Here is a 17317-nt window from a genome sequence, read left to right on the forward strand (position 1 = left end):
ACACACGAGCATAAACTTCAGCTTCCAGCTGAATTCTTAAAGCTGAGGAGGTCACATATTATATTTTTTTTGTGTTTTCGAGCCTCGTTTCCTTTGGTTGATGTGTAGGCGTGAGGTGCTTTTGTCTTTTTCAATCTCTTTTGTCATTTTCCTCTCAGTATCTCATTCTTATCTTCCACATCCTCCCTCGTGCCCAACCAGCACAGCCTCTACGTGTGATTCGTTTACAAGATTTTGATTTAGAAAATAAATCAAACCTAAAGGCTGAATTCCATTTAGCTGCTTTGGTTTCAGGGTCCTGGTATTGTGCGTGCTGACTTACTATCACACTGTCCTGGCTCACAGGGACATTTGAATAGAACAGACCCATCATTAGTGTTATCAGTAACGCCCGTGCTTTTCCAGCTATGACCAATCAAAATGTCTGCCGTGACGGAGGCCTATCAGATGACATTTATCTTGTTGCTCATAATGTTCCCAAAACATACCAAAGTTTGTAGGTTACTATGTGAAATTTTAACTGCTTCTCAGACTTTATTTGTTGTATGTGAAAAAGTATAAGGGCCAGGCGTGTGAGAAACATGACAGGAGGAACATTTTTAAAATTCTGCATTTCGAGAATAAAATACTACTAACACTAATATCGAAAGTTCAGCATTTATTTCTCTTTCTAATATATTTATTCTCAACATGTCAACTTTATTCTTGAAACACAAAAAAATCTTGCACCTCTCACTTTTTGCACTTGATTTGTTGGTGCATTCAAGTACTTCACTGGTCAACAGAGAAAAGTGGACACTGAAAATAAGGATAATGAGTTTCGTAGTTCCTGTTCAGCAGCCTTTCGAGTTTTGGATGTTGAATCTTCCCCCAAGAGTCCAGCACTAGGTCCTGCATTCACTGTCTTTAACTACATATAGTACTACTTAAAATTAACTTTAACAAAACAAAGTTAGTCAACTTTCTCTGCAAGTTTATTTTAAAAGGACCCAAAATGAATGCAAATGAAGAATGGGCAATAAGGACACTTTTATTTATCTGAAATCTCAGATCAGATTGTTCTGTTAAAATGTGAGTAATGTGAAGTCTTTATGAGATACGAGGTGATGAAAATGCATGTGAATTGAAAACTATCGGGGTAAAAATGGATGCGAAATGAAAAATGGAATGATAGGTCAGTGATCTGATTGATTTAAAGCAGATTTGATTAATAAAACTGGAGCCACCTTTCACCATTTTCACACCCCTCATCCCTCATCATTTTTCTCATTAACAATATTTGGGTAAGCAACCAATAAAAAAAAGGTGAATTATAGTGAAATATAGGTCGGCATGATAGTATCGCCAAATTCTTGTTTTTTATTTTCCCCACATAAATCATATTGATTCAGTCTCCGTCCATATTCTCCTCCTGGTCATCCATCCTGTCCTCTGCAGCGGTTTTATCCCCCGACAGGACGGCCCACCTCACAGTGTGAAAACCACTACATCATTCACACCATGTGGTTTCTGATTGACATTTTAGGCGGAAGTAACAACAATTGCTCGCTGTAGACGATAAATGTCAGTTGGGTGACCGTGAATGTTGAAAGAAACACAGCAAAGTTGATTATCAGAGCAACACTGTTTCATAAAAAAATATCAATAAAGATTATCAGATCAATTGACAATTTATAACACACGTTTCATCGCCTCCATATTTTATATTCAGTTACTCACATCCACTTTCCTTTAATGATAAATGACAGTTTTGTGTTGTGGATGATGACTGATGAATATCAGGGAAAATGATGAAACACGGCTCCCGTTTTCATTACATCATGACTTATCTGAAAAAGTGTTGCTCTGATAATCAGCTGGGCCGTGTTTCTGTCTACTTTCATCATTCACAACACCCAACTGATATTTATCTTTCACCGCAAGCAATTTTTGTCAACCTCAGTCCGAAATGTCCGTCAAAAACCACATCGCACCTGAATGACGGATGTATGATGGGATAAATAATGAAACATGACTCTGTTTTGTAAATCTGCTTTAAATTAATCAATTCGCTTGCTAATTTATCACTCAGTTTTTCATTTCAGTTCCATTTTTACCCCTTTTACTCTTCAATTAAGAAGGATTTTCATCAGCTGCATTTTTATAGATTAATTTTTCAGTAATGTTTGTTGTTTGTCTTCCACCACTCATTAGAGCCTGTGGGTCCTCAGTATTTAAAGGGATAGTTCAGACTATTTGAAGTAGGGTTGTATGAGGTCTTAGCAGGACAAGGTACAATACCCTGACTATCTTTGTGTCAAGACTTGCAAATATCATAGAAAGAGTTTGTCTTAGAGTAAAAGCTTCATTAAAGGGATACTTTGGATTACTTGAAGTGGGGTACTGATTGATAGTCAGTGTATTACCTGCAGGAGATGGCAGATGACAGGCCCCCTGGTTTGGAGAAGCAGAGTGGAGTCCCAGCACAGAAGCTAATCAGTGTCCTGTTGTGGAACAGGGTCAGCAGCAAAGGCTATTTTAACCACTTAAGAAAAGGTCCGCCTGAAAAAAAAAAAGAAATCAATATCAGTCGAAGTACTCTATATTTAGAATATTCTTACTGCTTTGCTTTACTTTTCTGATGCAAAAATACTGTTATATAAGCTGGATGTCACTCTCTCCAAACAAACCAAACTCCTCAAACTTGAGGAATCACATCAGATCAGAAACACCTTATTGATCAAGAACAGAAAATTATGGAGCATAGAGCAATCATAAGAAAATAGAAAATAGGTACATAAACATACATAACGTGCACAATCTACTACAATTCATACAGAGACGATATAGCAATAACAGAACAAAATATATGCAATAAGAGTATGTAAAGGTATGTGCCTTATTTTTAAAAACAGCAATATACAGATATAGAACAGCAGTGTATATAGAGAAAAATAGAAGAAGAAATAGAAAATAAAAATATAAGAATTATGTACAAAATGGACATCATGACACCAAAATAATTAGTTTTATATTGGTGTAAATAGAAATGCTGTATGCATTGCGGACAGTTGAATTACTGCACTGTTCAGTTATTGCATAGGATCAATTTAAGTCAGCAGTGTACTGTTGAAATATACATATAGATATAAATATAAATATGGAATAAATTATGGGGTCATAGTTGCTGACAGGGGTGAAATAGTTCATAGGGCCAGTCTATTGATTCTGAGTGGTAGACACTCCGAGATGTGAGTTTGAGTTTGATGGCTACGGGCGGGAGTGATTCCCTGTGGCGCTCTGCGGTGCATCTTGGTGGAATGAGTCTCTCACTGACACTGACTCTTGTGCCTGACCAGCACATCATGGAGTGGATGGGAAACATTGTCTAAGATAACCTGTAGCTTGGACAGCGTACCCGTCTCTGTCCTGTGTGACACCGCCGCCGAGAGTCAAGCTCCACCCCCACAGTGTCGCTTGGCTTTGCGGATAAGTTTATTGAGTCTGCTGGTGTCCGATACCCTCAGCCTGCCGCCCCAGCACACGGCACCACTCAGTGTTCGGTGTTAGCAAAAATATTCTAAATATAGTGTGATATTGATCTTTTCAGGTGGACCTTTTGTAAGTGGCTACCATACTTTTTGTTTCTGACCCTGTCCACAGCAGTTTACTGCCAGCGGTGGAAAGAGTACTGAAAATCTGTATTCAAGTACAAGTACTATTATATTACTAAACCTTTAATCACTTACACTTTAAAGTTCTGGTGTTAGAAAAATACTTAAGTAAAAGTATAAAGTATGCATCTCAAAAACTACTCAGAGTATTAGTTGCTTTTTAATTGTTGATATTTAATGTATTAACAATAGGAGGAAATCAATCAGGTTTCTGTTTCTCCAAATCTTTAGTCTAAATTACTCCCAGCTCCTGCTCTGTTCTGCTCAGTGGTCACAGTCACTTCTCTAAACTAAGGTTCCAAATTTTGTACATTTTCCTTAACCCGTTCTAACATTTGATTAGTCATCAATAATTTATAAGATACAAAATATGTTATTTTTTTATGTGTTTGATTTTTGTTTCCTAAGTTTCCTCATTCAACAAATGGCTCTGTCGGACAAAACAATATCAAATGAGGTGAATTTACTGCCATTTCTAGACTACTGATTAAATATCTATGAATAGATTTTTAATTGGTGATTAATCGATTAATGAATGATCATTAACATCCTTACTCCTAACCTGTGCTGTTGCAGACTTTAGTTTTTCATCCATATGTCCTTGTTTTTATTGCACCGTATTGTCTATAAAAATGCAGATGAATGATTTTAAGAGTAACTAAGTAGAATACATAGTGTAATGCATACTTAGATATGAGTAAAAGTACAGACTTGAAAATGTATTCATAAAAGCACATGTACCTAAAAAAAACTGCTTAATTACAGTAATTTGAGTATTTGTAATCAGTTACTTACTGTATGTTGCTCAGTTTCTGTGCTACAGTTCTACAGTACTTCAAATAATCCAGACTGTCCCTTTAATGAGGCTTTTACTCTCAGACAAACTGTTTTCAAGAAGAGGTCTTGACAGAAACACAATAAGAGGATTGTGCCTTTTGTAATAAGACTTCACACATCTCTTTTTCATTTTCCTACAAATCATCAGTTGTTTCAAGTTTAGTAAGACTTCCTCAGTAATACCTTGGTACGTATTTGGTGTGGTTCATCTGCATGTGACTAATTTGCTCATCATGCTGATCTGATGATTCATGTATATTTTGCAATGACTGCTTGGTCCACCGAGTTCGGCGGCCATGTGACTTGTTGTTGTTGTTGTGTGTGTCACTCAGGGAAGGAACCTGACTGTCGGACAAATGGGATGGTTCCCCTGCCAAAAAGTTCAGCCCTACATCTCTGTGAGTACAAGGCAGCAGCCAGCACGAGCTCCTAAACAACACACACCCTCCATGAAACTGAAAGCGCAATAAAAACCTAAAAAAAAAAAGCAGACCTGTCGAGTTTAGTCCAGCTTGTTCAAGTTGGCTACCATTTTCTGTACTGAAACAACCATTATGAGTTACCACCTTTACCACAGGCTTCTGCAGAATTTGACGTCTAACCTGTATGTGATTCCCCCCCCCCCCAGAGGCCGACCCCCGACCTGTCTGGCTTTCACTGGTGAGTATCGGCAGGAACTGGGTTAAATCACTTGCTCACCAAACCACTATGTCTTCCTGTATTGCACTGCACTGCAACAAGGACGGAGAAAGACCACAGAGCTGATACACAAAATAAGAGCCACAAAAAACAGAACCAGATACTGAAAAGTACTCCTGTGTCATTGTGAAACAGGTGGGAATAATAAAACCTCATACCCAGAGGACTCACGGTGCTGTGGATAACAAAGAATCAAAAAAGCTTGTGAAACACTCATTTTGTCCTTATAGTCACAATGTATAGGGTTTGCAAGTGTATTACCTTGGCGCCACTTAGTGGTAACATCAAATATGACACTGTGGAAGTAATCAAAAACACAAAGTAACCTGCTGAGTGCACCAATAATCATCCACATATTGTGTAATTTTTCTACAAACAAAAACTTTTGCTATGAGAATATTTTGAAACATTTAGCTCTCGCATAATATTTTTATACAAAACCACTTTCCTATGACTAGCATTTATGATCAGTATATAAACCAGAGGTGGCAAAAGTACACACATCCTGTACACAAGCAGAGGTACGGATACTTGTGTGAAAACTGATAAAAGTAAAAGTACTGATTCAACTTCTTTACTTGAGTGAAAATGAAAAAGTGCAGGCCATAAAAGTAAAAAGTCGACCTCTGAAGAACATTTCTACCAAACTAACTGAACATCACCTTTTCTCCTCTAAAGAGTCTTGCTCTCTGTCTGTTTCAGCGTCTTACATCTTGTAATACTGTTTTTGTCATTTTACTCATCATCATTGTCTTGTTATGTATTGTGTCATTTTTGTCTTGATACGTCATGCCATTTATGTAATTCCTGTCTGTGATGTTTTGTTACGTAATTTCTCATCCAGTTACGTCCTATTTGCATTGTTAGATATTCATCTTGTCGCCTCTTTTATGTTATTTTTGTCTTATTACATCTTTTACGCTATTTTCATCTTGCATCTGCCTTTCTCCAGTATAATATAACTAAATGACACTTGGCTTGTGGTGCTCAATGAGCAAAAAAAGAAAAGAAAAGAAAAAGTCAACAGCAATGTGTCTTTACAGAAATCATGACCCAGTTACTCATGATAATCCACAGACCTTGCTGTGAGCACTTTCATGTAGAAACTATTTTCTTTCCACTGAAGCGTGCATCTAGAGGTTAAAGCTCTGCTGAGGAGGGCACCATTAATGTTTACATCCCACAATGCCATGGGCACGAGCCTCTCGTCCATGAGTAGATGCACACTTCCCTCTGTGAGGCGACACAGTTGACAGGTGTATTTCAGTTGGAGGAAAAGAGGCCAGTTCCAACATGGAACTGCTCACAACAAAGTCTGTGGATTATCTTTAGTAACTGGGTCATGATTCTTGGAAAGACACATTTTTTTTGGCACTTTGGGCTTCACAAGCTGAGTGCCATCTAGTTCTACTGATTTGGAGAGAAGGCAGACACTCTCTGGCCAACTAACTCACACCAAAACAGTCCAAATGGATAAATAGCACTACAGGTGAGAGGAAGATATGTATTTTTTTACATATTATAGTGTGTTACCACTAACCACTTATCAGTTGCGTGTTTGCTGCCTATAAATGCTAACTAAGGACATTAAATTTAAATTAAATTTCTAAGAAAATTTCTACTGGAACTTTAAAGCTCAACTTGTATTGAAACACCCACTTTGTTACAGCTGCAAGTAAAGAGAGTCATAAAGTCAGGGAGCTGACTCATCATTGATGGAGTCAACTTTTCTTTTCCGTGTTGAAGACTGTGTTACGTTGTCTTGCTTTAAGTAAAGAATAAATGTTCTTGCTCAAAGGTTTGCAGGGAACATGGACAGAACCGCTGCCAAGAACCTGTTAATGCCCCGCTCTGATGGAACCTTCCTCGTTCGGCAGAAAGACGGAGGAGAGTTTGCCATCAGCATCAAGTAAGCCTTCGCAAATTTATCAGCAGAATTTTTTCCTGAGAAATGTTTAGTGTCTTTTTTCTTTTTGCAGATTGAAGGTGGCCCCACAGTACAACACTGATGTGGTCATTTACAGGTCAAAAGGTGTCTAGAACCTAAAAATATTTTAGATTTATTGGTTAATTATCATATAATATTGTTTGAACAGCATTTCAATTACTTAAAATCAGTGTGAAACACATCCTATAGCTACACGTTGAAATATAGTAGTTCAAACAATGAAACAACAGTCGTGTGTAACTAAAGTAGAGCTGCAGCCATTATTGATTAAAAGAAAATTGTTGCTGAGTTGCCAAATATTTTGTCAGTTGATTAATCGTTTCAGTCATTTTTCAAGCAAAAATATCAAACATTTTCTGGTTCCAGTTTCTTAAATGTAAAGATTTGCAACTTTTCTTTGATAGTAAATGTCTTCAGGTTTTGAATTGTAGGTCAAGTGTTCACTTTGGTCTCTGGGAAACTGTGATGAGCATTTTTCAAAATATTTTTAGTCTAATCCATCAATCATGAAAATAATCCACAGATTTATCAATAATCATTGGTTGCATCCTCTACTACTACGATTACCAATCAAACTATAGTCTTTTGATAAGTGATTAAAGGACCAGTGTGTAAGATTCAATGGTATTTATTGGCAGAATATGCCAAAAATTATTATAATTTAATGTTTTCATTCGTGTATAATCACCTGAAAATACAGTACAGTAGCCCAGAACGGACAAACCTCCAGAGAGAGCCTTTTGCAAGTTTTGCGTCCACCTATATCCTTTGAGAGGGAGTTTTAAACACTAAATCCTACACACTGCTCCTTTAAATTATAGTGAATTACATATATTTGTGTTTTCGGCTGTTGGTTAGAAAAATATAAGTCATTTAAAAACATCTCTGTGGCCTCTTGGAACTTTTTTTTCTCAATTATCTGGCATTGTAGGGACCGAAAGATTAATCGATTAAAAGAGTAAAAGAATCAAAAACAGTCGGTTGCAGCTCTGCATGTAACCCAGATGTCTTTCAATTAAAAAAGACTTTTAGAAATTTAGTCCAGTTTCAAACTGCACACCAAATGTTTTTTTTTTTACCTGTAAATGACCAAAGTCATGCTTCCTCAGCTGCGTTGAATGATGATCTTAACTAAGCTTGGATTAATTGTTTTGATATCTATGAGCTCAGGTATCACTTCCCCTCAAAAGCAGAGAAATAAAACTTCTCTAACAAAGGATTAGTACAAAACCACCGTTAATCTGATCATTAAGCAGAAGTGGAAAAGTCTGTTTTCCTTCTTTTGAGTGGAGCAGTGGCACCACTCAGTGTTCAAATTTATTTCTCAGCCTCTTTGTGAGTTTTGAACTATTTAAAGGGATAGTTCACCCCAAAATCAAACATTCATACATGTATTTTTCCTCTGGCCTGGTGGCTCAAGATAATTCACAGACCTTGTTGTGAGCAGTTTTATGTAAGAATGACTTTCTTTTTATTAGATAGAAAGTAGTTCTACTGCAGAAAGTAAGTAGTTCCTACATGAAACTGCCCACAGCAAGGTCTGTAAAACCTGTAATTTTCAGATGTGTTTTTTGGTTCTTTGAGCAGCACAGGATTTGTCCATTTAGTCCCATTATATTTGAGAGAAGTCAGACATTTTTATGGCTGACATGTCCAGAACAGAATGGATAAACAGCACTACAGGCCAGAGGAAAATATGTGTTTTTCATTTTGGGGTGAACTGTGTTTACTGTGTAAACCTTTAATGTTATTAATTTGAGAGAGTTTTGCTTTAGTGTTTTCTCTCCTTTATACAAAACTCTTTCTCTACTCCTCCAGGTTCAACATGGACATCAGACACATTAAGATCACCTCCACTGAAGGCCTGTACCGCATCAACGAGAAGAAAGCGTTCAAGGGTTTAATCGTAAGTCTCACAACCTCATCCGGCCAAAATCTGATAACACTGACCAGAAGAAATACACTGAAAGTGCCCTTTGGGTAGTGAAATTGCGAGGAACCTCATTTCCTCCCCTCAAACCACATCTGACATCTGTCTCACATGTTTCTCACACTCCTCCTCTTCTCCACCTCCTCCTCCTCCTTCTTCTTTCTGTATTAGGAGATGATTCAGTTTTACCAGCAGAACTCTCTGAAGGAGTACTTCAAGGACGTGGACACCATGCTGCGTACGCCGTACAAACAACCAGAGGAAAGCAACTCGCCTAACAACACGCCAAACATCACACCAGGTAAAACCCCATATCCGTCACCTCACACACTCCTCCTTACTATGATCACATTAAAGGATGGATTGACATTTTGGGACATATGATTTTTTTATGTTGAAATATAAAGAGAAATAAAGGAGAATAAATAAGTATATATAGAGAAATAAAGGAATACATAAATGAGGGATTTAAAGGCAACTACAAAATATTAAATAATAATAAGAAGAATTACCCCTTAAATTTAATGTTATTTCTTTATTTATTCTGTATATTTTTATTTTTGAAAATGTAAAAAAAAAAAAAAAATACAGAATATTTAAGGGTTAAGAGCATTTGTGCCATGTTTGCATGAAAAATTATTTCAACTCTTAACCAATAATCAAAATGTATATTTTATTTAATAGTTTAATTATTTTTTTAGTTTAGATTTACTAGCCTGTCATGGCATTTTATTTGCTCCAAGAAACCATCATCCTTATTGTTGAGTCCCAAAACCTTCAGGCCAATCTGTTAAATATTTCATATATTTAGATATTTAAAAACATATTTCAGTCTGGATCAAAGTAGTGGCCAACAGGCTGACATTACTGTTCATAACGTCATGCCACCAGCTAAAACTCCTCCTACCAGGACTTGTACAGCTGGCAAATTACACAATATATCGTTTGCTTAATCTGAAGCATAAAAATGACAAGTTGTGGTGATGCATTTGGTCACATTGGTTACAGAGAGGCTAGATGTTTCCTCATCTCCAGTTTTTATGCAAAGCTAACTCTCTCCTGGCTGCAGCATCATATTTAACAGACAGATTTGAAGTAAATAAAGAAATTTCCATGTTGTCGTGTTGACCCTGTGTGACAGGAGGCAGCGTGAGGAGTTTAGGCGTGGCCAGGGCCAGATATGACTTCTCAGCCAGGGACCGCTCAGAGCTGTCGCTGCAGGAAGGAGACACCATCAGGATCCTCTCCAAGAAAGGTCACAGTGGTTGGTGGAAAGGAGAGGTGTACGGCCGGGTGAGGAACATGCAAACATCCTCATGTTAAAAACAAAAAACAACATATGTGCAGGTTTTGAGGCGTCTTGTCTTACCTGCACTGCTCCTGTGTTTCCAGGTGGGGCTCTTTCCTGCAAACTATGTGGAGGAGGATTACTCTGACTACTGCTGACGTGGCTCTGGAGGAGATGTGTAGACCCCGTATGTGTATATACCACTATATATACTAACTACATACTATACTGTATGTGTACAGGGGGTCTATGTGATATCAGGTTTCTTATGATTGCATTAACCCATATGCACGAGTGTGTCTGTGTGCGTGTGAGAGAGTGCTGTTACTGTGATCTAATGACTGTCTGTGACTGATGTGAATAAACCTTTTTGTTCAGCTGACCTGATGAATATCTTTTTATATACAGCCGGCTTGAAACAGAGTGTAAACTCAAACTTCACACCAGTATGCGATCCCTTGAACATGTCATCTGAAAACCGCAGGCGTTAATCTGCAGCTATAACAGCCTCCACTTCTCTGAGAGAGCTCTGCACAACGGTGTGGAACCTGACTGCAGGGATTTATTTCCATTCAGGCACAAGAGCAACACTGATGACATACTGTTACTGTGCTTAAGTAGAGTTCTCAGGCATCTGTACTATCAACTCCTTACATTTTCAAAACAGACTCGTTACTTTAGTTTTACTGGAAGTAGAAAGTTGAACATAGCAATACAAAACAAGATGAAAATGACAAGTTCAAACAGAGCAGAAAGGTGATTTAAGTGACTTTGAACGTGGCGTGGTTGTTGGTGCCAGACGGGCTGGTCTGAGTATCTCAGAAACTGCTGATCTACTGGGATTTTCACACACAAAAATCTCTAGGGTTTACAGAGAATGGTCTGAAAAAAGAGAAAATATCCAGTGGGCGGCAGTTCTCTGGGCGGAAGTGTCTTGTTGGTGCCAGAGGTCAGAGGAGAACGGCCTGACTGGTTCGAGATGATAGAAAGGCAACAGTGACTCAAATAAACCACCCATTACAATCATGGTATACAGAAGACCATCTCTGAACACACAACACGTCAAACCTTGAAACAGACGGGCTACAGCAGCAGAAGACCACACCGGGTGCCACTCCTGTCAGCTAAGAACAGGAAACTGAGGCTACAATTCACACGGGCTCAACAAAACTGGACAATAGAAGACTGGAAAAACGTTGCCTGGTCTGATGAGTCTCGATTTCTGCTGCGACATTCAGATGGTAGGGTCAGAATTTGTTGTAAACAACATGAAAGAATGGATCCATCCTGCCTTGTATCAACAGTTCAGACTGGTGGTGGTGGTGTAATGGTGTGGGGGATATTTTCTAGACACACTCTAGGCCTCTTCGTACCAATTGAGAATCATTTAAACAAATCTGCATATCTGTGTGATGCTATCATATCAATATGGAGCAAAATCTCTGAGGAATGTTTCCAGCACCTTGTTGAATCTATGCCACAAAGACTTAAAGCAGTTCTGAAGACAGAAAGGGGTCTGACCAGGTACTAGCAAGGTGTACCTAATAAAGTGGCCAGTGAGTGTATGTAAAAGACGTAATAAGTTGTTGTATTGACTCTCTTCTTGCACGAGAAAACACAACAATGACGAGCACTCAGCCATGTCGGTAGGTAAACGACTGCTTTAATTTCAAAATATCAAAACAAAAACTGTAAAACAACAACATGTCTTTCAAATAATTTGTGGGTATAAATTATGAGCCAACACTGAGGTCAGTGTCATGTCTGAGCGTTTTCAGTTCTGGAGATACCACTTCTGTTTTATTTCAGTTTCCAGGGATCCCATCTATGTGTGTGTGTGTGTGTGTGTGTAGGGACCAAAATTAATACCAGCCACATGCAATCAAAATATGCAAAAGGCTGCTAGATTTGCATCAGTCACCACCCAACAAAACCAAACAAAATCTATTGAGTGGCTGGTAAAATTTGAGCATGCACTTAATTTTGGACCCTGTGTGTGCGTGTGTGTGTGTGTGACGAGGAATGGGGTTTATCCGTGTAGCATTGTGGTAGTCGTCTGGTCTACTGGTAGTACAACTCCAGGTTCATCCCATCATGAATTTCATCTGCAGGACTTGGTTAAGAAAAAATGTTAACTGCTTTAGTTATCCCAAGCATGTTAAGATAATTTAGAAATAAATTAGCACTCCAAACATCTACAATATCACGTCACACTCGATACAGACTGTAAAGAATGTGTCTAACAAAAAGTTTATTTACTACAGTCATTTAAATCTATGATTTTCAAAGTGGGGGCTGAAGCAAATTGAAGGGAAATTGAGGGAAAATGCCCCAAAAAACAAAATAAAAGCATAATAATTATGATGTATATAAAGCTAATACTATCAGATTTAAATTATCTTGATTGCCATGAGTAATTAAAAACATGCAACCTCAGATATATTACAAGAGTCCTCTATATTATTTTGCCTAAATTTCACAAAACTCTACTGCTGCGACTCTTGCCTCCACCCGAATACAGTACAGATTATTAATTATTTAGGACTCAGTTAGGAATGCAGGCTGGTTATCTGCTGGTAAATCAGAAAATTAAACTTACTGTTATTCCAAAACTGTCATTTCAGCTGATATTTACATCTGATAATGTGGAGACTGTTCTTACAGTAACTTCACTTCCTCTGTGACTGAGTGAACGCTGCAAGTGTAATAATGTCATGAAAAGATAATATATTTATATAAACGGCATTTCTGCCTGTCATTCTGAGAAAAGGATAAACATAATGGCAGCCTTATACCAACTACAATTTGTCACATACAAAAATTGTACTGAAATATATTTATTGTCCCCTGCAGCTGCACAAGTTACTGGTTATCATATTGGCGCTAGTAGACTTTTATCAGTTATTGCAATTGGCCTGCAGATTTTACATTTCAGTGCAGATCTACATCAAGTCTGTTCAGTCAAGTACATAAATTATCTGATGGGAGTTGCTGGTCTAAAGCTGCATCATGTGCGATATCAGTTTTCTCTCTCGTTTCATGTCGTGTTTCAGTTTCATGCACAATATTACCTTTCATCATGCGCAACACTACTTTTCTATTATGTCTAAGCAAATTTTTAAAATCATGTGCAATATTACTTTTCTATATTATGCTCATTATCACATCCAATATTTTCAATATCATGGGCTACATGTGCTATATTATTTTTCTGTTTTGTTTAATGTCATGGCATCACACATTGTGCAATATTACTCTCACTATAACTTTATTATTACCATCATGTACAATTACATTACATATCATGTGCTATCTTCACATTCATTATCTGGTGCAATATAACTTTTTATTACCTCTCAATATCACTGCCAATAATACTTTGAGTGTTATTGCCATTACTGCTTTTTCTATTTAAGCTACTTCCATTGTTATTCCATCAGGTACTGTTTCTGTGCATTTACTCCTTATGCACTTTAAATATCAAAGTTCTCATATTTGATGCTCTATCATTGTTATTATTATGTTAGTGTAATTTTAGAGCAATCTGGCATAAGAATTTCCTTCAGGATTAATAACGTTCTACCTTATCTTATCTCTATCTGTTAGTTAGTTTGTGTTATTGTGTGACTTTGGTGAATCCAAACTAACTTTTTATAACTCTGAATTCACACAAAACAGCAAACAAACTAATTGAGGCAGCAGTAGACCAGCAACTCCCATGTTCTGTGCCGATGGACTCATTATACAACGGTAGTTTCCTGTAGGAAAAAGCTTCAAGGTAAAGTGGTGAAAACTGGTGCTACTTATTAAAGGATACAGTCACTGAGAGACACGTGGTCCTTGAATATGGTGTACCTGTGGGAACAGAGGAGGAACATTAAGCGACCAAAGGACGACAGCTACAGAAACACTTGTTATGGTCAGGCAGGACACTGATGAGCATCTTACCATTTCTTTAATACAATCTTGTCGTGTCGTGTTCCTGTCTGGGCTGCGATGAGCTTCTTTAGATCTCCAATGCTGTCATCAGCGCTAAAACATGGCAGTTAAGGAAGGAGCAGTGTGATAGCATTAAAAGAAAAGAAAACTTCAGTGGAACAGACCATGTGATCAAATCTGCCGACAGAGCTCAGTTCTTCAACTGACCCTGGTAAACATGATGTCAGCTAACATGATCTGATTACTTTTTATTTAGTTTAACCTGGTTCTTTGAATGCAGTCGGGAGGATTTATTGATCTTGGACAAAGTTTTCTTGAAATACAGTCCCCTCTTATAACAACATGAAAAGAGTGCACTTAGGATTATTGTCATGGTACCATGGCTACACATTTTTACATCATCTGAGAAGCAGGAATGAGAAGATTTGGTTCTTTTCTTTCTTCTACCTCATATTAAGCTCAACACCTTTGGGTTTTAGAGTGTAGTCAGATAAAATAAATTTGAAGATGTGACGTCAGGCTGTATCAGGTTTTTTTAGATAAATTGGCCTACTTTTGAAGTGTTGCCACAAATTGATTTTTATTTTTTTTTATTTTTGTCTGCTGGTTGGGTAGACTCATGTAGCATGAAAATTACATAAATCTATAAATAAAAATCCATACTTTAAATAAAATTAATATTAGTTTGGATTTATATTTACATATAAATCCAAACTAAAACCACACAGACTCCTGATCAGTTCACACATGGACATGGGAAACGTCATAAGCGCAGACACATACACACACGGGAAGAGAACACAAAAAAACAAAGCAACAGGTGACTTCGTGTGTCAGTGAATTGGCCTGCATGTTCACAGAGCAATGTTTTATTTATAATAATAGATGATATCTAATACTACAGGGCCATTCAGGACCTAGGTGAAAAAACTGTTTAAGAAAAAAACTGCTTCTAATGCTGGCACACTTCACAGTGCCAGGAGTTATTTTGTAGACTCTGCAATACATTTAGCAACAGAAGCACTAATGTCAGACTTTAAAACTAAAGTAAAGCGCATGGTGTGGCGGGGGCATATTTTAAGTCCTGGTATTGGGCTATTTTCTTGGGACAGCTTTGTTGGCCGTTGGGTTGGTTTTGTCACACACACCTGGCAACTCTAGGCTCTGGGAGACGATGTCCATCTGTCACCTTCGTGGACCAAATGCTTAATCCATTAATCATAAAAACAATCTGCAGATTAACCTACAATCAAAATAACCGTCACTTGCAGCCTCACAGTGATAAGCCAACAGCTAACAATTCCAGATGAACTTCAAGCTACTGGGGTGAAGTAAAGTTTTAACTGCATTCTGTATACTGTAACAGTCATTGGTTTTCACAGCTGTTACCTTCAATAGCGCTGTGTCAAAGCCTTGATTTCTCCTAGTTTTGGGATATGTTGGAGAGCTAATTTAGGCAGATATGTCACAGTTTTGATCAACTCAAAATCACCATAGATGACAGTGTAGTTGAGGGTGCAAAGAACTGAATATATGTCCAACGTACCTGTCACTATAAGTGTAGTTGGGGACCATCATAAAAATGCAATATGACCCATTTCAATCTTCAATAACGAAGACACTGCAATTTTTTAATATGACAAAAATAGGTAATGAAACAGCATTACAATGAAGTCCTGCAGTGCTGAAAATGCTCCAGCCTACAAGTCTTGTTCTCCAGATTAGGTCTGGACAATATATCAATATTATATTGATATCGTTGTGTGACAGTGATTTTAAAGGCTGCATTACAGTAAAGTGGTGTAATTTTCTGCACATCTCAAACTGCTCTAGCTATTCTATTATTTGCCTTTACCCACTTAGTCATTATACCCACATTACCAATGAATATCAAAAACGTGATTTTGATATTATTTTGTCAAAGCACCAATAGCCCTCCTTACAATATTGTCGCAATATCAACGTTGAGGTATTTGGTCAAAAATATTGTGCTATTGATTTTGGCTCTGCGCTTCTTTATACACTGTTGGGTAGCTTAGTCTACAGCAATGAATCGTATCCTTTAAGTACGTAACTATTTGAGAATTTACGGTAGGAAATGTGTATATCGACATACATATCGTATAGCACAGCACAGCGTAAAATAGTGATTATTTTTTATGCCATACCACCCAGCCCTAATTTTAATACCTTGCTCGTTTCTGAATATATTGAGAATAAATCGCCTTTCAAATGTCTTGGTTTATCTCACAACGTTCACAGTTATTCGTTAGCAGAAGAGACCTTAGGTCTTTAACGTGTGGAGATGAGCAATCTAGGCTTGTGTCAACTCATGCTAACTCAACGTTAGCCGTTCGTGAACACAGTAATACACTTGCGGCAGCAGGACACATTATTCAATATTATCTCCACAGTTCCTGTAAAGGATACTTGCACTTGACTCGGACTTTTTTGCCCAGACGATCGTTGCAAACCACCTCGATCATCTTCAGCTCCTGTCGGGCGAAAGGAAATGAGACAAGAGTTAGCATAACATGTGCGAGTGTTGAGTCGTTTTAAACCATTCCCCATACAGCCATTAATAATCCTACATATAGTTAGAGGCTAGAGTTAACGGTGTGCCACATTAGAGATACAAAACCTTTTTTAATCAGTTTAACTTTAAATCATGTTTTGTTTTGTTTGGCGTTAGCTAGTCAGATCTCACCAAACCGTTGCATATTAGAACGACCAATGTGCGTAATGTTAGACATCATACATATAAACCCACATTCTATCTTAAAATATGTTAGATCTTTAATACAGTGTTAAATATGATAATCGTACCTGGAAATTAACAGCAGAGTAACTAAAATATTCTTCTTTTTCTGGAATTATCTGGAACGCTCTCTGCCCTGTTTACCGTAAAGCTGATTTAGTTTGTATGTTAGCCTCTCGGCCAATCAAATGAGCGTAAAGATGATTGACAGCCAAAAATAGCCAATGACAGGACAAAGAAGTCCGTCAGGGGCGGGTTTGAGCCT

General features: G+C 37.7%; 2 protein-coding genes across 6 annotated transcripts in view; one reads left to right on the top strand and one right to left on the bottom strand.

Annotated features, from left to right (window-relative positions):
* Positions 1-10737, top strand: part of vav1 (vav guanine nucleotide exchange factor 1) — a 36919-nt gene extending 26182 nt beyond the window's left edge. For 4 of the 5 annotated variants that reach the window (XM_084714930.1, XM_084714929.1, XM_084714932.1 and 1 more), the window contains exons 23-29: positions 4823-4888; positions 5119-5150; positions 6988-7098; positions 8956-9043; positions 9239-9368; positions 10209-10360; positions 10460-10737. In XM_084714930.1, coding sequence (XP_084571056.1) covers positions 4823-4888; positions 5119-5150; positions 6988-7098; positions 8956-9043; positions 9239-9368; positions 10209-10360; positions 10460-10513 — 633 coding nt within the window. In that variant the 3' untranslated portion in view covers positions 10514-10737. Of the gene's footprint in view, positions 1-4822; positions 4889-5118; positions 5151-6987; positions 7099-8955; positions 9044-9238; positions 9369-10193; positions 10361-10459 lie in introns of those variants that run through there. The other variant, XM_084714933.1, reaches the window with a different exon arrangement.
* Positions 10738-11998: 1261 nt separating this feature from the next.
* ubl5 (ubiquitin like protein 5) lies at positions 11999-17256 on the bottom strand. Its single transcript, XM_084714935.1, has 5 exons — positions 17121-17256; positions 16725-16789; positions 14304-14387; positions 14173-14210; positions 11999-12460 (listed from the first exon to the last, which is right to left on the bottom strand). The coding sequence occupies exons 2-5, from the start codon at positions 16778-16780 to the stop codon at positions 12417-12419; spliced, it is 222 nt and encodes a 73-aa protein (XP_084571061.1). The 5' UTR covers positions 16781-16789; positions 17121-17256; the 3' UTR covers positions 11999-12416.
* Between the last annotated feature and the right edge of the window lie 61 nt (positions 17257-17317).

Source organism: Lutjanus erythropterus, chromosome 3, assembly GCF_056507025.1.
Source record: "Lutjanus erythropterus isolate fLutEry1 chromosome 3, fLutEry1.hap2, whole genome shotgun sequence".
In the NCBI taxonomy this organism is placed as follows: domain Eukaryota; kingdom Metazoa; phylum Chordata; class Actinopteri; order Lutjaniformes; family Lutjanidae; genus Lutjanus; species Lutjanus erythropterus.